The sequence below is a fragment of the Pseudorasbora parva genome, chromosome 10 (genome assembly GCF_024679245.1).
Source record: "Pseudorasbora parva isolate DD20220531a chromosome 10, ASM2467924v1, whole genome shotgun sequence".
NCBI lineage: Eukaryota > Metazoa > Chordata > Actinopteri > Cypriniformes > Gobionidae > Pseudorasbora > Pseudorasbora parva.
Window position 1 is genome coordinate 22,591,192 of NC_090181.1, and position 22,268 is coordinate 22,613,459.

The 22,268-nt window shown below is 37.4% G+C and overlaps 1 protein-coding gene across 1 annotated transcript; it reads right to left on the reverse strand.

The window, feature by feature from the left end:
* Positions 1-1,122: 1,122 nt before the first annotated feature.
* On the reverse strand, positions 1,123-21,345 carry slc18a2 (solute carrier family 18 member 2). Its single transcript, XM_067455551.1, has 16 exons — positions 21,245-21,345; positions 20,819-20,989; positions 19,134-19,470; positions 17,874-17,932; positions 17,599-17,682; positions 16,933-17,025; positions 13,447-13,536; positions 13,307-13,350; positions 9,512-9,572; positions 8,873-8,968; positions 7,063-7,141; positions 6,480-6,531; positions 6,025-6,088; positions 4,520-4,639; positions 4,259-4,392; positions 1,123-2,155 (listed from the first exon to the last, which is right to left on the reverse strand). Exons 2-16 carry the CDS (start codon positions 20,949-20,951, stop codon positions 2,051-2,053), a joined length of 1,551 nt encoding a protein of 516 aa, XP_067311652.1. The 5' UTR covers positions 20,952-20,989; positions 21,245-21,345; the 3' UTR covers positions 1,123-2,050.
* Positions 21,346-22,268: the final 923 nt, after the last annotated feature.

The following is a 22,268-nucleotide window of genomic DNA, read 5'->3' on the forward strand; positions in this document are numbered from 1 at the left end:
TAATAAAAACGATTAAAATAAATGACATAACACTCCGAACCCTTATTGGGTAAACGGTTTTTAAAAAATGACAGAGGTTAAAGGACACCGCTGCAACTCAAACCTGACAAACATTGGCAGCACACTTACCAATCTGATTAAACCTGTGTAGACACCTCACAATTCAAAATCTGAGCGTGTTCTGGATCATATAGTGGAATCAACCTATGCAGTGTCCAACTGGTGAACTTTTACCGCAATGATAGCAGATTGGGAGCAGGGCAGCACAAGCAACCTCCAGTTGTGCAGATACTTAAAGCCGAGCTAACATGATTTTTCTCGAAGGCTAGTTGCGTTAAACTGATTTTAGCTCCAGAGGAAAACATGCAGTCTATCAAATCCATGATTTCATTTTCCTGTGGGCAATAAAAGAACGTTTCCCTCAGTACATAGATGCCAAAGAAAATAAAGGAGGGTCAAGCAGTTTTGAAGACTTATTTCCTCTCTATTTTACCTGTACGAGTTATATCTCTGTCCGCCTATAATCTACTTGATTATAACATCAACAAAAGATGGGAACTAGACATATTTTCAATATTAGATTATCTTGTTAGCATATAGAAGTGTGGGGTCAATAACACATAACTAAACTTGCCATTAAATGGTGTTTTGCAGCAGGTTGTCTAATTTTAAGGCATAGAATGCATTTCTATATATACAGACCTCTGATTGGATAATTAACTCCAATAAAATATTAAAATGTATCCATTAAAATAAATAAAATATTTATAGTCTTGATAAACCCCCAGTTATTATTTATATGGCTTTAAGCATTTAAGATTGAAGGAGCTCAATTTAAGGCCATGTTTCATTTCACAGCCAGTTCAGTACTTAAAAAGAAGATCAATAACGAATTTACTAGAAGCAAACGAAGAAGGAAAAAAAAGATATGAAAAGTTAAAAAAAAAATGACTGGGAAAGAGCAATGGAGCAATATTGAGGCATTTGTTACAAATGAACGTATTAGCATTCCAGCACATTCAAATGACTTACTAAAATATATAAATATACATATATACTATATACAATTTAAAAGCAAAATATAATCTAAAGTACCTAAAGTATCTGGATGCTTTACAGCAATAATATTACAGCTTTATTGAACTAAACTGAAACAGCTTGTCACCACATATGATCAAAATGTAACTGTGGCTCATCTTCGATAGTACAGTACATTATTTTCTGCAAACGTCACACGAGCAGAATGTGACAGTAGGACTTGTGGACATTCTGCTTGATTCTCTGACGCTGTCAGACCTTTTGCTTTTCCACAAAAAAAGGACTGTGAATATTTTGAAGTGTGTTAAGCTATAGGTTCTAGTAAAATCTCAGTTGGCTCTCTCAATCAAATAATGTACCAGATTTGCAGCAATCGATACCGAATGTAAAAAATCAGTTGGCCTAAATGTCCTGTAGCTGTTTCTATAATATGTAGTTTGAACTGATTATGATACGAATGGCAACATTTTAAGGCCCATTTCAAGGTTTATCTGACTCAACTGCACCTTCACTGACGATCACGCCTATGAAAACACTTCAACAGGACCCATAGATACATATGAAGACCATACTTTCCTATCACCACAGGCAAACAATAAATATCCAATACATATCTGTCCATTAAGTCATACTGAATGAATCTTTCATTGTTTGTCTTCTTACTTTTGAATTATAAAATATAAGCATTTTTGTATCGAATAAAAGTGTAGTTAATTTTTTTCTTTGTCCTCTCTCAAATCATGCTTTTTGAATCCAATACAAATGTTATATCGATAAGGCTGTTGGTTAGATATTTCACCTCTCCCACATTGAGAACAAACAGCGACAAGAACTTTGGTTTGCTTTAGAATAACATGACCATCACGACCACAGGACAGCATGGGACAGATATGGGACATTCTCACAAATCATCATTGTGGTTTTCTTTAAAGTCTGTTGTTTTCCTCTTTCATACGACAAAATAGATACTCTGGGTGACATACATGGCTGAGGGCTTTGAACTGGATGAGGCCTATTCAGGGCTCTCAGGGTCAAAATCGTCGCCCATTTGGTAGCTGGAGCCCTGGGTGGAGTAGGAACGGGTCTTCATTGAGCAATTAGAGTCCATTAGAATGGCCTGAAAAACACAGACATGAGATCTTACTCCACATACAGTACAAAGGAATCAAATTTACATAGACTGAATCAGCATATGTAGTTACACAACAATTATATATGCAGGAAACAATACATTGCATGCTTGAATGCTGATTATGGATTTGTGTGCACAGATGGAAAGGAAGATTTAGAACTTCATTCGCAAGTCACTTTCATCTCATTTATTTAATGTTAAATGATGTATATATTTTTAATATAATATATAACCTGCCGTTATGATGGACCAGCATGCCCAAAAAAATTCAAACAATTTATAATAAATTATTATTATTATTATACTTTACAGATAAATCATAAAAATGTTTTTTTTTTTTTTAAGATTTTGTATTTTTACGAGTTTTTATGGTATTCAGTTATATTTATGCAGTAGTTAATATCCATTTATTAACTTTTTGAGCATAGACCTGAAAATAAAATTTTCGACGTAAGAGAATGAAGTTTGGTCTCTTTTTTTTAAGAAGATAGCTGGCAGCTTATCAAAAAAAATGTAAACATGTAAAAAAAATATTGTTATGCACACAAAAATACTATTTTTGATTTTTTTAGATTAAATATTTACTTTCTAAAACATGTTTTACTCTAAAACTGTGAGAAAACCAATGCCCTTAATTGAAACAAGTGGTGTTCCAAATATAAATTTATCTAAAAAAAAAAAAAAAAAGCTTTTCAGTAGGATTTTGTTTGGGCGCAGTATCAAACGTTTCCACTAGGTAAAATACGTTTCCCATTCATTTCCAATTGGTCGCAAGTCGTGTGAATATTTTTTTAGGACCATTTAACCTTTAGATTTTTTTTGTGTGCATGTTCATAAAGCAATTGCCAAAAACTTTACCAAGTTTCAAAACCAAAGCGTAAAAATGTTGGTTAAAAAAAGCGCCAGGGTTAAATTGTTTATTCACATTTTTTGTATAAACGGGATACTATGATAAATTGGTTAAAGCTTCCACAGCTTTAAGCTAAACGGAAATGGTTATCAACATAAACATAACCGTACTGTATATATCAACAATATTATTAATACCCATGACATCATCATTTGTGGACGTGGTTCATGTCATTCGCAGTGCGCCCCTGATAGTGAGCGATGGTGGGTTTATTGCACTATGATTGAATGAAGCTTTGATAAAAAGTGCGTAAGCACGGAGGCATAGAGATCTGGCTTGTGTGCGTGTGTATGTTAGTGCTCTTCAGGAGCAGTGTAGTGCTCCTCTTGAGAAAGAAAGACCATGATGCTTGGCTTTGATCACACAGCATTCAAGGGCAAACGCACGAGTCTGTTCGGATCAGCATCACTCTTTGATCTTAGCTTAAGGGCAGTTTTTATTTGTACCTATTATGTAACATAATTTCCTGTTGTGGCCATATTCTATCAGGTCAGTGACTTGAAGTTAGGGATGAAATCAAAAGGAAAGCTTATATATGCGAATGTCGGTTATTATTTAGAATAATAAAAATGATAATAATGAAGAGAATATGGATAAAAATAACATGACACAAATATACCATATCAAACATTGCAATGCTTTTACTTGTTTTCATATGATAAATTATTTACAGTTACTTATTTACTATATCAGCTTATTATATAGCTTATGATTATCTTAGAAACGCACCAAAACTGCCCATGTGATAAAGGTATGAAATTAAAATAGATGCTTTTTACTTTAATGCATTGTCCCGGACTTTTTGTAACTTGTTCATTGGTGCACTGTAATATTTAAACAAAATAAAATAACTTGATCTTCCTCTGAAATGACTTACTGTTATTTCTGACTCTTTTTGATAATTGTTCTGGCTTAATTCTGGATTGTAAAAGCCATCATCCAATCAATTCCCTTTGGATAAAATCCCTACATTTTTTTTTCTCGTTGAATATCCTGTTTCACTTGGAAATATGTTTTTGGGGGTAAACATTTTATATGCAATATAAATGTATATTTTGTATGCAAATTTAAATTGACTTGTAAATATGTATATACTGCTTTAATATCTGCGTTTAAAAGTGAATAGATTGGAATGAATGTAATGTTGAATGGATAAATGACATATGGTGGAGTCTGACCATCTTTTCCTCATTGGCAGGAGGATTTCGCAGGAAGTAACAGAGAGGAGCAAACAGGATGTCTATAACACCAATGATGGTCATGAGCCAGGGGAAGCCGATGCTCCGCGCGATCGCTCCGCCTGCGGATGGACCTACACAACAGACACGAGTGTTAAATTCCTCTAAATAAATTCTTCCAAATTTAACTTAAAATGAATGAATGAAAACTAATGAAGACATTTATAATGGATTAAATTCATTTTTCATGTTGTTCATTACCTAAAGCGAAGCCCATGCAGAAGGCAACATCAGCAATGGCATACACACTACCGTACACAGACACGTGCCTCAGATCTACTAGGTAGCCCATGATAGGCATCATTGAAGAGTCCACCATACCTGCAGACAACAAGATATATGTAGACCTTATTACAGTGGGTCTGATGCCACTGTGAAAATACATCTATTTTGCATTTTCTGAATAAAATAAAATAATTATTATCAGCATTTTTATTTCTTTCCACGTTTAAATAAATGTTTTAATGTAGTTTAAAGCAAACATTTTTAAACATTTAAAGCAAACGTTTAAAAGGAGTAACACCACTAAGTAACTTATAGTAACACAGTTCAATCATAGAGAAAATTTACAAGGCTTTCCTTCTTTGCCCACCAGTCATTTTTACCAGGTATTAAGTTCTAATGCAGTAAGACAGTGACATTAAAAGACCACATTTAATATACAGCTTATTAATGATGCATACTATAAAACGGCCAGCAGATAAGCGCAGAGTATAAACGCAACAAAGTTTTACAATAAGCGTTTTTCAGTAGAAAACATTATAAAGAAAACATTTAACCAGCTATTTGCACTCATATTCTAGGCTCACTGCTCATCTATCTAAACTCACCTAAAGGATTATTAGGAACACCATATTAATACTGTGTTTGACCCCCTTTCACCTTCAGAACTGCCTTAATTCCATGTGGCATTGATTCAACAAGGTGCTGAAAGCATTCTTTAGAAATGTTGGCCCATATTGATAGGATATCATCTTGCAGTTGATGGAGATTTGTTGGATGCACATCCAAGCACCCGTTCCACCACATCGCAAAAAAAATGCTCTATTGGGTTGAGATCTGGTGACTGTGGGGGCCATTTTAGTTCAGTGAACTCATTGTCATGTTCAAGAAACCAATTTGAAATGATTCGAGCTTTGTGACATGGTGCATTATCCTGTTGGAAGAAGCCATCAGAGGATGGGTACATGGTGGTCATAAAGGGATGGGCATGGTCAGAAGGTAGGCTGTGGCATTTAAACAATGCCCAATTGGCACTAAGGGGCCTAAAGTGGGCCAAGAAAACATTCCCCACACCATTACACCACCACCACCAGTCTGCACAGTGGTAACAAGGCATGATGGATCCATGCTCTCATTCTGTTTACACCAAATTCTGACTCTACCATCTGAATATCTCAACAGGAATCGAGACTCATCAGACCAGGCAACATTTTTCCAGTCTTCAACTGTCCAATTTTGGTGAGCTTGTGCAATTTTTTTCCTTTTCACATCATTCTTTGTAAAATGGTTGTGCATGAAAATCCCAGTAACTGAGCAGATTGTGAAATATTGACTGGTCCATCTGGCACCAACAACCATGCTTAAAATTGCTTAAATCAGCTTTCTTTCCCATTCTGTCATGCCTGCGCTGCATTTCTATGGATGCTTTGCCCTCCAGGTCTCTGTGCCAATCAAAAAATATGAAAACTTGTATTAAGACTCACCTATTGCAAATCCAACTCCAAAGTTTGGCACAATGAGTCCGTATATGTCTTTCGCAAAAGGCACCTGTAAGACAATTAGAAGAGCTCAATACAGGGCATACAGCACTTTCATTTTTTTTAAACCTGATGTTTTTTTCCATTAGCAAAACTCAAATGTGTACTTGACTCTCATCTGAACTTGATTTCCAGTCTAATTTGATAAGCATCTATAAGAGAACAGACTGTCTTCCTGCTAAGCAGGATATGTCCAGGACAAAGAGTCAAAGCACATCATTTCAAAATAAACTTTCTTCCCCACTAGCTTTCTTCAACAGAGCTAGTGGGCAACAAAAATATCTGTAATCCACAACGCAATTGAAGATACACAAAGATAGGGTGTTGAAATATTCCCAGGTGTTGTGTGTATTCTCTGAGAAAAGTTAATCCTGACATGGATTTATTCTAGAAGAACTTACACAGAGAATGCTGACTCCAACCAGCAGCATCCCTATAAGTGAGCACAGCCATCTACAGAAAACAGAGAGAGAGAGAGAGAGAGAGAGAGACTATAAGAATGATAGTTGGTTTGACCCTGCTGATGGAAGTGAGCAAAGAATTATATATAAAAATTTTATACACTAACGTTTAAATGCTAAATAAATAAATGCACTAAAAATAAAAGTTGTTCTTCTGAATGTTCTATTCATCAAAGCATCCTGATTTTTTTAAAATCCTGTCTCCTTATAAATATAAAGCATCTAACATTAATAACTGTTTTATAGCACCAAATCAGCATATTAATGTAGAATGATTTTTGAAGGATAATGTGAGACTAAATAAATAAATAAATCAATAGTATAAGTTCTAATTGTTTATTATAAGCATAGTGTGTACAATAAACAAACAAATGTTAAAACTGATGCTTAAAAACACAAATACAAAACCTGGTGACAGAAACTCATTTAGAGCTGTTTCAAAACAGAGGAAGCTGATAGCAGAGCGGAGAAAGATAAGGAAAGAGAAGTAGGGGGGGAAAACACATTAATTTCCCTCTCCTACCTTCCCATTTTGTGAGCCAAAACGGCAAAGATGTTGGTCCCTATAAGATATGAGATGCTGGCTGGCACGAATGCAACCCCTAAAAGGAGAGAAGAGAGAGAAAGAGAGAGAGGGAGGGGAGAGCTCAGATAAGACGACACAGTATCAGTTTGATCTCAAAGCTGCTGCTCGTCTCACAGACGCTGTTATGAAGCTGCTTCTCTCATTCTCCCGCTCCTTCTCTTTCATTAGCTTTCTTGCTTTTCCTTTGCCTGCCAATGACACCTCAATATCCTGCCAGACCAAAGACACTCCCTTTGCAACCCCTCACTCTCCCTGGTTCTCTGCTTTCCTTTCTCTCATTCTCTTTCTCGTTATTATCTGTCAAATCTTCGTAAACAGCAGGAAACCCATGGAGAAACCCAGAAGACACTAACTGTTTAAATTGTATTTTACAGTCTGGAGTGTAAAGGGTTCTATATGGAGGACAAGGGTTTACTACTTTTAGTACTTTTTCGGTAACACTTAACAGTACGGTTTCATTTGTTAGCAGTTAATGGGTTAACATGAACTAAGAATGAACAATATTTCTACAGCGTTCATAGTAATTGTTATTAAAACGCTAAAATTCAAATTTGTATCTGTTAACATTAGTTAAAGCACTGTGAACAGACATTAACATTATTATTAACTAACATTAACAAAGGTTAATAAATGCTGTACAAAAATGTTTTGATCATGGTTAGTTCATGTCAGTTAATTGTTTTATTAATTTTATTTGGGTGTAGCATGTTCAGATAATTAAGACGAGTGGAAAGCACTTAGCCAATCAATGATACGAGGTATATATATATTCAGCTGTCTTACCTCTGTTCATTGACAGTTTATCAGCATCCCTCCACCAACCCTTCTCCATACTTTTAGTTCTAATCACTTACATACATGGAGGAGTACTTTGGGTTTGGGCCAAATTCTGAGCTCAGAGGCCTCCCCCCCGGACAGCACGTCAAATGCGCATTTAAATTTTACTCCCTTTAAATGATATGTAAGTGTGAACTCATGAATTGAGACCTTAATGTAAAGTACTACCACTTTTTCTTTACACAATTCTGAAAGTATCTGAAAGGAATTTATCTAGACACACAAAGCTGGAGAGATACTTAAACCATTTATTTTTCTCAATACTAATTAGCAATTATGTTAATCTTGCTAAGACATTGTTACAGTAATAATAAATACACTTTGGATTAAGAAAATAATTTTTTTCACCAAAAAATAAACATGTCATCCGAAAATTAACATTACCATAATACAATAATGAAAGTCATCCAATTCAAGCCCAGCCATTTTACAATAATGGAAATTTGCATTAATAAAGTTTAGTAAAACAAATACTTAAATACTAAAATGATGATGTTTACCTAAAAATGTACATTATTTTTGTATTATAGCAGGATGGGGTTCATAAGTGAACTGCTAGGTGTTCATGATTTGAATAAAAGTTCATACATTTTAATAAAAAATTATGTAAATGTAACTAATTGTAAATTTGTCAATTGTAAATCTAATTGTAATTGTAAAAACTGTTTTTGTAACCACCTGGACACTTTTCTACATATTCACTCTCGTTAGCTCTTTAATGTCCTGCTAACGTAGCCTAAATTCATAAAACATAATTTGACTTTTATTGCTGTTTCTCTCTCTTTGTCCATCTTTCTTTGTAAATTGTGACTTATTTTCCACCTTGCCAACAGTGACAATTCCTTTGAAAAAACAGGAATTGAAGTGAAATGTGTAAGTGTGTACATTAAAAAGAGGCACAATCTCCAACCTAGCTGCCATTTCCTGGGACACATCGTCTCCATCATCCAGATGGGCAGAGCCGGCTCCAGCATAGCAATGGCCATGTTAGCAAAACAAATGGAACCTGAAAAAGAAAATGAGGAGGGTAAGTGGATTCATCCTCTGAAGAATTCTCTCTTTCTGTCCCCCCTCCCTCAGCGCCCATTCTTTTCCTTTCTCAGATATAATAAACAGCATCATCTTGCCCCTGCACTCAGGCCACTGTAATTGGAGAGGAGGGGAGGCAGAGACAAACACAGATGTGTTTCTTGACCACTTCACTTTCTCTCTTTCTCTCTTTCTCTCTCTCTCTCTCTCTCTCTCTCTCTCTCTCTCTCTCTCTCTCTCTCTCTCTCTCTCTCTCTCTCTCTCTCTCTTTCACACACACACACACACACACACACACACACACACACACACACACACACACACACACACACACACACACACACACACACACACACACACACACAGATCTGAATGCATTCTAAATAAAAACATTCATCTTTGAACAGATAATATGAAGGCAAGCATAAAAAGGTGATTTATGCATAGATACTAAGGTTTGCACTTTTATTTTTGATATATCAGTAAGAATTAACAGTTTATTTGTGTTGACTGGCCTGACCTGCTGCGATGAGGATGTATGGATCCTTCATGAGGGCAATCAGTGATGTTCCTTTTTGGTTCTGGTAAAATTAAACAAAAAAATATTATTTTTTTAAATCTGAATAATCATAATTTTCCCATGTAGTCAAGTCATTCATTAATATAGCGCTTTATACAATGCTGATTGTTTTAAAGCAGCTTCAGGGTGTTAAACAGGAAAATAAAGCAACATAATTTGATTCTGCTGTACATCTGAGTAACAGAGATGACGGAAAAACATACGGATAACATCGATCAGCTTTCCTTTTAGCTCAGACAGCCGCAAGGCCATTCCGAACACTGTGAGTGAGTGTTATAAATCAGAAATGGTTAGGGAACATTATGCTTGGTACGTTTTTCCTCATCAAACCAAACTTGGGTCTTCAGCCGACAAAGTTTAAATCTTGTCTGGATACCAAAAAAAACAATACCATAAAAAAGTTGGTATTTCTGTGCCAGAAATACTCCTTCCGGTTTCAGTATGGGTCTACCTGACATCAGATAGGGCGGAATGTCCTTGTACAGGCCATACGGGATCTTCTCCCGGAAAGGGCGGGTGCGCGGCTAGAGCAAGAGAGCAAACACTAGGGAAGCTGGCTTTGTTGCGGTCACAGGACTTCACGAAATCAACAATGTCACCAAAGAAGTGTGGTTTTTGGTTGTCAGAGTAAGACAACCCTGTACAGCTTCCCAAAGAACCCAGTGTTAATTGGACAGTGGATGAGTTTGTTCTTCCGGAGCAGCGGAGTTGTGCAAAGTCGACAATGGTTAATAAACAAGGTACAGTTCAACTCTGGATTCGTGAAAGATGGAGCGGTTCCAGCGATTAAAGGGGTGATGAATTGAGAAATCAACATTCTCTTGATCATGGTGGATATAACAATATCCTCTAAGTTCAGAGCTGAAAACTTCCTTGTTAGTCAAAGAAAAGCTTTTATAGACACTAGACCCAGAAAACGGTCTTGTGCTTGTTCTGTAAAGGTGTAAACACACCTCTACAGAACGTCTAATCCAGTAGCCCCACCCACCGACTCATGGAGGGCTCTTGCTAGCCAACAACAAACATGCCGAGGAAGATTTGGTAGATTATTCCTGGTTGTGGAAGAACACAGTCGCTGCAATCTTCTAATTTTGAACCAAAATGTATTTTCGATGCTTCAAGAGGTTCTAATCAACCAATTGATGTCACATTTGGACTACTTTGATGATGTTTTTATTAGCTTTCTGGACATGGACAGTAAAGTGGGCATGCATATGCTCTGGGACTAAAATATCTTAAACTATGTTCCGATGATGAACGGAGGTCTTACGGGTGAGGAACAACATTAGGGTGAGTCATTAATGACGTACATTTTTGGGTGAAATAACCCTTTAATAATCCAGGCCTAAGGTCAGGCACTTTTTTATAAACTGATGTACGTCAGTGCACTGCACATAATGAAAAATCCCACCCAGTCACTACTATGGCAGTTCCCATGGAAATTAGCTACTTGAGAGTCCCACAAAACAATAAATATAATGTCCCATACGCATTCGGTTTCCTTTATGACACCTCTAAGCGATCGGTGAAAAGATCACAGACAACTTTGTGGGTGACAAAATATACCAGCCTTAACTCTCCATATTGATGTGGGAATTGAGGAATCTCTTGTGCAAATGCCTATGCTACATTTATTGAAGGGAGCAAAAGATTTCAGAAATAACTTTAGCTATGACTGTTTTGCCCAAACAAAAATGAAGCTTAACAGTTAGAAATGTTTTATTTATGTATGTGATGATAAGACGATGTGTATAATTTCAGTGAGCAAACTACCTGTAGGTTGATTTGAAACAATGCTTTGTTTTTTAAGCATCCTAACAGCGATACTGATTCGCTGAACACTGAATATTTGTATGTTCAACCAATAGCAGATAGACACTGTTAGGCAATCTATTTAAAAACGTCATTATTATAATGTTACTGACAAATTTTAAAATGTGATAATATAGTTAGGATATTTCTTTCATAACAGTGTATTGGAAGAAATGCCTGAAGTGACACTCTCTTTCAGGCTTTTTTTTTTTTTTTTTTTTTTTGGAGCAGTCACCAGGCAACAACTGACAATTACTCCCCTCATTAAATCAGCCCTTCCACTTCACTGCACATACTGCTCCTCTGTGGACATGTCATCCCACTCAAAACACCCTGTCACATTCAGGTGTACTGCCCAAACCAGGTTAATTGATTCTGCAAATGGTCTCATTAAAGATCACAAGCCCCAAACAAATAGTTGTCAGTCATTGCTATTATTTCCCATAATTCTGTTGGATACTTACACTCAAGGTGGCTACTAGCTTAAGGATCTGCCTGAGCATTACTACCTGATGTACAAGCATTACTGATTTGATTGATTATTTGAGATGACAGGTCCCTCACTTTCTGGCCATAACTGTGTGCTATGATGACAAAAACAACTAATCGTTTATCAAATGCCACTTAGATAATTGACCATATGAGAACTTTCATAGCTGAGAGCCTGAAAGACATTTTTACTTAATTTTTTTTGTTTTGTGTTGGTTTTGTTACCAAAGCTTCAGTACGTAATAACACTATCTGCCATGAATGTATGGTAATTGTTCTAAAGAATGCTGAAGATGAGCAGAAATTAGATCTACAGCTCTCTGTTTGCAGTATGTCAGTCACACTCATTAGGAAAATGAGTGAAACACAAAACACGCACTTTTTATCAAATCATGTCATTAAATAGCGGTTCACTTCTGCGATTTAGTATGATTACGTTTACACCAACAGCGAATCGTAAGGTAGTTCACACGAACCGAACCCCAGACCAACTTTTTAAGCGGACTCAGGTCAAACGAACCAAACTCTGACATCAATCGAACCCGGGTGTGAACCAAAAGTGCTAGTGTGAAACCATCCTAACAGACAGATATTTTATATAGCAACATTTGCCTTTAGTTTTCCTTTCAAACATATTTAATGCTGAAAAACTGGGTTAAATTCCTAATTTCTCATGAAAGATGACAAAAAAAAAACAGATCACCCAAAGAAAAGGAGGGGCACTTGGGGTCTCCAGTAACTGATACCCATCAGCACCACTGATTAAAGTCAGACATGCTTTGAGTGGATCAGCCACTCTATTGTACAATTCCCATTTACTGTGATGAAAACTAAGGCACATACACATTACTCCTACACCAGCCCTCTACACACATTGCTATCAACATGCAGTACAATCTACACAAACAATCACTGTAATCCATATGATCCATATTGAGGTTTAAAAATGTAAAGCGTGAAAGACCCAAACTCCCCTTGCAAATGTTTTGAGTCCTGTTACTGATAAGACTACAGCAATCACAGTACTAAAAGCACATTACCCCCAACGTTTCTCCTATTTCATGCCCACAAGAGAAATACAATGTAAAGATTCAGTGGCAAGCTTGTTGAGTTTACTTTAAAGTTATAAACATCAGCACTTTTAAACTGAGCCCAAGTCTTGATTATTAAATAGGCTGTGGTAATCCATCACTAGGTCACAACAAGTCTCTTGCTTAGGATATTAGCCCAATAAAAGACATGTTGAATCCCAGATGTCAATGTAAATAACAGTGGAGTTATAAAACCACACCTAAACACACATTCTTCGTTTTCAAATTCAAGCCCAAATCCAAATGCAGAGCTTGACCTTTAGGTGAGTGTTTACCTATTACTGCTAAGCCCACGAAAACAGATGGTTAGAGCAGATCAGGAAAAAGAAGGAACTGTACTCACCTCTGGTTCAACCTTCGAAGGTTGAAGCACAAAGAGCTGCAGAGCTGCTCATGAAAAGGGGGGGAAACGCACGTCAGATATGAAGCAAATGTGACTGATTTCCCACTAATTTTAAATGTTGGAGAGATTGCTTCACTCACCTCCATCAAGCACTGCCAGCACTGCCAGGATAAGGAAAGGAGCAGTCTTGCCGACAAACTCATACATGACACTGCCAAATGGAGGGCCAACTGCATAACATACACACATATAATATATATGAGTCAAGATTAAAGGTGCAGTATGTAGGATTGACAGCTAGTGGTTGAAATAGGTACTGAAATAGGTCCAAATATTGGAAATCTCTGTTTCCCCACCCTGTCCTTCTCAGACTCGACCATAGACCGTAAAAAAATATGGACGACTGAAGCTTTTAGGCGGCCTGCACGGCGCAGACATCTTGGGACCGAGTCTGCGCAGTAGCGATTTCGGGACCGGAGTTGCGCAGTAGAGAGCAGGAAGTAGAGCAGGAAGTACAGCTGCGATATCAAAAGCCCGCCCACACTCTCACAGATGCAGAACAATTAATTATGTTGGTGTGAAATAAACGGTTATGGAAATGTAGCAAAACTAAAACTAAACTTATTTTAAAAACGAACACTCGAAATGAAATCATCGTGATGATAACTGCCTTCAGTGACATAAACTAACTTTGGGTAAAAAATATTTGAAGTGTAATTTTATTGTTTAGTTTGTCTCGCGTCCATTAGAAAACACAGAGGGGCGGCTATACCGGGACCAGTCACCGGGGGGGTGGGGGGGGGGTGGATCGAGGCGCAAAAGCTTCAGTAAATGAGAGGGAGACTGCAGGCTTGAACGCGACGCTCACGTGGGTTGCCAGCTCAAGCAGCTCAACAGGAGCGTGCCATTAGATAATGAAACCAGAATAGACTTGTAAGTTGAAATTTTTTGATGGATGCAGAGGCTTAGAATTGGGTAGAATCTGCGATCTTTGATCCAGTTTGTTTGCTGGCTTCCATGGCAGCAATACGCTGTGTTTTTCCACTAACTGGCAACCTGGGGTGTCTAAATAGACAGGCCACAGATTAAAACAAAAACAGACATTTAGACACGGAATGGTACATTTCAAAGTAGAATATCTGGCAGTAGCATTGGTTTTCTAAGAAACAAGTAGGTGAATTAAGCATGTTTCCCAATTATCTGCAAGCATTATGATATTTGTATGCTTTAGTAAGGTGAAAAAGTTACATACAGCACCTATAATGGCTCACAGATTTGTGGAAGCACTGCACTTCTTTACTTTGAAAACTTTGACATTGCCAGTATGCTTTGAACCATCACATGCCACAAATCCAATAATAATTGGCCTATAGAACAAACCACAGGAAAAGTGTTCTACAGGAACACAGCCATTTTGAGTCTGAACTAGCTGGATGAATATAGTTTTAAAGGTTTTAATTTAAGTTAGTGCTCCGTTTTTTCTGTTGCTCTCCACTTGATTAAGGTACAGTATGTGCGCACTTTAACAACAACATCAAAATTTAATCACATTGTTTTGTAAGATAGCTCTCATTTAGTGGATGAAAACATTTTGAATGCTTTACTTGAAATGATTATACATCCCGTAACAGAGGTTAAAGCATGACACCATTAACATGAAGCACCAGATTCAGGCCCTACTCAGGACATTTCTTCTGACCACTGCTCCTGGGCTTTAAACAGGGCACTTAAAGTTAACTACTGATTTTAAACTCAGAGGCACTTAACGCTAGTCTGGCGTGGTCATACTCAATTCTAGTCAGAATATGAGTCTGAGGGTGCGTTCACACTTGTAGTTCGGTTAGTTTGGTTAGTTTGGTCCGGACCAAAACACAAAAACAAAACGTATCTTGGTCCGCTTAGCGTTCACACTGGCATTATTAACAGCGAACCTAAAGTTACCGAACCAAAGGCATAGGGAGACACTCACAACCTGATTGGTCGGCTTATATGAATTAGGAGCTTGCTTACCGAACATTCAAAACAATGCTGTGTGCTGGAATAAACGCGATCATCAAGAGCTCATAAAATATTGAAAACATTCAAAACAGCACCAGGATTTCCTCCGTTGTATGCAGAAAAGAGACGGCCGTCTCTTATTCAAAAAAGACGGCAATTCCGTCGTCTGTACCGTCAAATGGGCAACACGGGTCCTTTGATGAGAATAACCAGGTATTCTTTTTGTGCGTTTTTTCTAGCATTTTCGAAACATGCTCGTCGGAATAAATATTGATGAGGCACTTCTTTGTTGCTCTACGTTTGTCCTCTAACGCTAACGTTATTAATTTTGGATACACCGATCTTTCCGCGTCGTCAAATCAGCTGACTTTTTAGAGGTCTCGGTCCGCTTGTTTTGTGTGCACCAGGGTTCGGATGGCAGCGTTCACATATGTTCAAATTAAAAGCACTAAACGAGCAATCGCTCCAGGGTTCGTTTTAATCGAACCAAACATGACAAGTGTGAACGCATCCTGAAACTGCTCCATTGGGCTGTGATTGTGGGGCGTATTTCAACTGAACCAGGAAAGACCTCAATTGAATAGACCAACAACCAATCAGAGCAATGATCGACACAATGTCAAATGTCAACAGAGCTCAACTGCACTGCGTTGCCAAGTCATCGTTTTTTCCCGCTGGTTGTTTTCTATGTCCGCGGGTTGAAGCGACAATTATGTGATATGCAGACCCATGAGTGCCAATTTTAGCAAAATAACACACATTTTACCCCCCAAACACCATTTTTTTTCCGGAGAACCCCCCAAGAAGTTATTGTTTAGGGCTAGTAGTTGGCGGGTTTTGTTGTAAAATTTGGCAACCCTGTCTGCACGCGCGCTGGAATAAACGATCTTTGCCGGTGTTGTAAAAAATAAAATAATTTAATGATACACAGAGTACTTACCCAACATGATCATCATTTTTGAGAGAAATTGTGAAGGTGAATGCATATACAAACAAGCTCTCCGTTTAGGATTCGAACAAATATAATCCAAGCTCCTTTGATGACGTGCATGATTACGTTACTGTTGATCATCTGTCTGTCATCGTTTAAAGCACACCCTGATGATTTCATTGGTCCGAACAGTTTCTGTTCGGGGACAATTAATCCTCTATGGATCAAGGCCAGACCGAACCGCTCAACCTAAAAATTCTGTGGGCAGGGGTAAGTTCGGCTGGCATCCAGGCTAACTTAACGCATAACCCCCTAACTTAAAGAGACAGTTCACCTAAAAATGAAAATGATGTCATCAATTTCTTACCCTAAAGTTGTTCCAAACTTGTATGAGTTTATTTGTTCTACTGAACACAAAAGAAGATATTTTGAAGAATGCTTGTAACCAGTTGTGGGGAACCACAAATCCATAGTATTTAAAAAAAAATCCAACATACTTCTACATTTCTTCAGCAGAACAAATAAATTTAGATAAATTAGTAAAATAAAGTTAATGAGAATTTTCATTTTTGGGTGAACTATTCCTTTAACATCTCTTTTCTTGGTATGTGCTCAAAGTTGTAAGATTAGAATTAGGACACTCTCAAGATCTCCAGTGGAATCAGTGCAAACCAAGTGTTAAACATGCAGTACCCACCCAAAACTCCCATGGCTAGTCCTCCGAGGGCAATTCCTATAGCATTTCCTCTTTCCTCATCATCTGTGTAGACACTTGCCAGCATCCCCATACCTGCATAACGACACAAAGAAAATGTTACAGAGGGTAAAGGTCAGCCACAAACGGGCAACACGTCCTGTAGCCTCACTTCAATCAGAGTTAGAAACTTAAAGAGATTATATCAAACATATTTTCTTGATGTCTATTTAAATTAGTGTTTTTATTTAGTTAGCTTTTTCACATTTATAAGTAAATGCTCATGTTCACAATTGTTTAGGCCAATTTGATTGCTCACTATGTTACCCCTTTCAATTCTAGCAAGCAATAAATGGAAAATAACCTCAATGACCCGTACAATGAAAGAACTAATCAGGAGTTGCAAGAGTCTGTTATAGTGTAATCTCGATACAAGGCTGTACGCATCTTCCAATGGAAGCGGGGTCCATTGTACACCGGCATCTGAACACCATTAACATTAACAGTGGCTTTATACATGCAGAGTTCTGAGAACATCAAAGTCAAACGCGTTTTAGTGCACTCGGGTTTACAAATTCTGCACTAAAAAAATCTATCATAAGGCATTAGATTGCAGCTTTTGACAGCATCCCTTTGAAATCTACTGTAACGTTGCACAAAATCTGTTACCTGCCACAGAAGAACAGGAAGAGCCGACACCTTGAAGAGATCTGGCCAAAAACAGCAACGTGTAGCTCGAAGAAAACGCAAACACTTCACACAGAATAAAACACAGACAGAAGAAAGAGGAAAGCAGATGAATGTTTTATAGAAATATGACACACTATATTTGAAATCTTGCATTACATATATAAATATGGTATCTTCTCCACCCTTTCCATAAAGACACTTAGATGTGAGATTAATGTTAAAAACAACACTAGAAATATGTTTTATGTACTCACTGAGGGTAGAAACAAACATGATGCAGAAGCCAGCAAACATTGGGATCTGGTATCCTATTCTGCAATTAAATTTAAGAAATGGCTCAGGAATATCTCTTCTCATATTAAAATACACTTGTACCAACATTTTTCTTTTCTTTGAACACAGGATGCTGTGTTACATAATGCAGTGCTAGCATCTCATAAGTAAAATTAAGATGTCATTATATTATCAAGTGTTGGATATTTTGTTGGTACTTCCTGAAAACCAGGCTTTCCCTGCTTTTTCCATGCTTTGCACAAAAAAAGTTACCTTGTTACATACGTTACATGTAATAACAGTAAATTATGCATAATTACATGCAATTAACCCTCAACCAAACTCTAACCTTACCATAACCCTATAGTAAATACATGTAGTTAATTTCACGAGTTCACACTTACATCAAATTAAATATAGATTACGTAAAGATTATGCGTATTTGACGTGCTGTCTGGGGGAGGGCTCCGGGCTCGGAATTTGGCCCGAACCCAGAGTACCCCCCCGTGATAGAGATACTCTAGAACTGGACTAGAGTGTATTATAGATTGTTTTGACATCTAATAAGAGTTTGTTAGAATCAAGTGAGGAGATGGGGTGGTGGAGGGATGCTAAAATGAAAATGGTCAACGAAAGAAGGTAAATCTGCTGTGTATATATACACATCTCTTATCGTTCATTAGCTTGATGTGCTCCACTTGTGTTTAATTATAGGTTTAATTATCTGAGCGTGCTCCTCCCGAAATTTTGTTAATAAAAACTTCACTAATATTACTCAGTACTTAAATATATGATTACACTGTAACAATGACACTGTAAAGTAAAGTGAAATGAAAATTTTTATTCTCATATAAATAATGTATTTTTCGTTTCGTTTTTGCCTCTGCTTCACATCTTATGAGTTCATTTAACACTTTATGTTTCACTATCAGTGTTGCACATTGCTAAAAATATTATGGCTGACTGATCCCAGGAGTTTGCAAAGCTCTAGTGGGATCCGTTCGATGCAGCGGACTGTCCGAATCTGAGCATGTGGAGGGGTGACAGCACATGCACGAGTGATCACACTACCGCTGGTCGCTGAACAGAGGCAGAAAAGAATTGCACTGCAATATTCGCTTTACTTACACTCCATTTACACTCAATGCACACACAAATATCATGCAATCTCACGCTCCTTTTGAGAGAAATGCTGTTTTGCTGTACTTTCAAAGTTAAATGTGTGATTTGCCTTAACCCACCTGTTCGTTAGGGGCCCTATGAAGGGGTTAGTGATTAGCTGTACTGTTGCTTTAGAGGCAAACAACAGACCCACTTTCACATTCTCGTTCAGTAGCTGGTCATCTGCTTTGGGGCAGTCTGACCCATTTTGAGGAGGGATCACAGAAGTAGGTGCCGGGGTCATTGGGCCAGCCGTGCTCATCTGCGGGCTGAAGCCTGTCAGGCGTGTTGTGTTATCGTACAAAGACACAATGCTCTGGAAGGTGCCAGATGGGGAAAGAGGGGACATGGAGTGATTCCGGACCACCTGAGCGGCCTCGTCATCCACTGTGTACAGGTAGCTTGGAATAATAGGCACTACAGAGAGGAAATAGAAGAAATTATAATAACCACATTCCATCGATTTACATAATCGATTTGTTTAAACATGTATAAAAAAAATTATATCCTATAAATACTTTGTTTTTGAGGTGTCACAGTAAGTAGCCTATTCCAACTTTGTTGTCCTCTTGAAATTTAGGAAATCACTAATCAGTTTTAGATTTTAGATTTGCCAGCAATAGATAACCTAAGCATTTGCCTGAAAAAGTGAAATGCAACGACTTATCTAGCTGTGTAAGACCACATTTGGCCTTTCAGGTGAACAATTTGGTCCGGTAAATGCGTTTGATATTATCCTGCTAAATAAATAACCCACAGGGACACCGTGTGCGATAACGCTCCAAAGACTCTTCATTCAACACTTGTGCCAAAAGGCGACAGGTTCAGTTTTCGTCTGGTTCCATCTCTCTGTACAAAAACGCCATATTCATAGTGGTTTTCCAGCTTAATTGACGTGCCCGTTTCTTGGCTCGCGGACGTGAGAACAAACACAGACAGTTTAGCGCGCGTCACTGTCACATTTAATGAGAGCGCGCGCGCGGACGAAGCGCTCGAGGACATGATACCTTAATTCAGATCAACTGCAGCCACTGGTGCAGCAGACAGTTTACCGTTTAAAAGGGAGAACAATCGTTTAGTACAGATAAACGCATTTATTTTCTATCATAAGCATACCAGATTTATAATTTTAATTTGAATGCATTTATTTTTCGAGCAAACGTTTCCAATTCATTTAAATTAATGCTGATTTTTTAATGAATTATTAAATAAATAAATACAATGCTAAACATAGGTGTTTTTATTTATTTATTTATTTATTTATTTATTTATTTATTTATTTTTGAATACCCAACCTAATTTATAGAGAATTTATAGAGATAATTTATTTAACGGATAGTTTGAATGGCGTCATTTTATTTCTACTATCTACACAAAAGTTAAAGAATTATGAGGGGGGGGGGGAATTAAAAAATAGAAGAAGAAAAATAACACACTAGCAGTATTTAACAGTTGAATAGTAAACGAGTTTCGTTTGAATTCAAATGTTACATTATACAATTTTATAATAACATAATGCAGAATATCAAATTCAATGGTAAGGTGAATAGTGTTTTACAGATATTTTATATTCATTGTGTCAGTAGAGAAAGTCAGTAGAGATTGTGTCTCTTGTGCCTATGTGAAAATATATTTAATCATGAAACGCATCATATAGCCAAAGCCGTGTTTGCATAGAGGGGTCGCTGTGAGGGATGTTCACTCTGCATCATATGTAGCCTATATGCTTTCACATGTAACAGGTGTGAGCAACAGTAGCACTTACCGACCACCGTCAGCAGCATGTTGTCCAACAGCAAAGCAATGAAAACGATAAACAGAATTAGCCTCCGAGACTGTCTTTCTTCTCTTAGCCATGTTAATAAACTAAAATCTCTAAGAGCATCAAACAGTCCCATTTTATTAAATCCAGTAGCCAGAGAGCGAGCCAGAGAACCTGCAACAGCAAGAAAACCACCAGTGACATCAAAACATGATAAAATAGAGTGTTTAGTGATACTGTGAAGACGGAATTTCAAGAAATGATTACTAATATGAGAGAAAAATGGCAAATATCAAAGTAAAAATTATATAAATGTATGCACTGAAGCTCTCTGAAAACAATACCAACAACAGTGTTTTCTTTCTCGTGCCATTTCTAAGTTTTAATGTTTGTAATGAATAATGCATTCGGTATGGTTTTAATTCTTACCTTATAAGCACATTTGCATTGAGCCTTGCTGTCAGATCCCGGGTGAAAGGCACGCTGGATGCGGAGTGTTTTAGTTGCTTGACTGCTGTTTGACGTCACGCTGTTTCACAGAGAACTCAAATGGGGTGTGCTGTTCCACAGACGAATGAACCGTCACACATACACACACACATTTTTTTTTTTTTTAGAAAGGCGGGAGTACTACTACTGCTTTTATTTCATATATTTCTCTATTTAACCTCTACTTCGTTTAATAGCAACATATGTTTGAGATATTTTTAAAGTTATATATTTATTTAATAAAGTGGCGCTCACTGCATAGCCAAATGACATCCAGCTCCGCCTCTCTGGACGTCGTGGGTTGATCTTGACCCAATCCAACTCCACCTCTGTGAATCTAGTGGTGATGGATAGCGTTATGGTCAGGGCGTGGTTTGACCGTCTAGCTCCACCCATTTTGCTCAAATTACATCCAGAGAGTAGGAGCTGGACATCACGCTCCGCCCATGGCTTTCAGTGAAAACGGCCTTTTTCATTAAATACTATATGGTCATATTAATATGATGCAAAAAGTCCCCACGGTCATACATGTTCGTTAAGATTGTGATGATGTTGTTTATAGCCAGCTTTACTGGTGTTAGGAAGTTATTTACAGAGGGAAATGTTCAATCAGTTGCTGAGTTTGAACATTAAACACACGAATCGGTCGGATATCAAGCCGTTTCCGCGCATTTTGGGTTTTGCAACAGTTTTACAGCGTCGCCATCTTGTGGCGTAGCATGATATGGGTTGTTTTACATCTTTTCACATCCTTTGATTATTACGCTTCAAGAGACAGGGATACATATATTTTTGTAAACAGGAATACCAACTCATCGAATGTCACTGAAAGATTAATTTATTCACTTGATTTAAGTGTGCCTGAACAGTTGATAATATTACATTTCAAAGTTAAACTATATTATAGAGTCTCAATCAATCATTTATAGCGTTTATATCGGTGGATACATTCCCTATAGGGTTT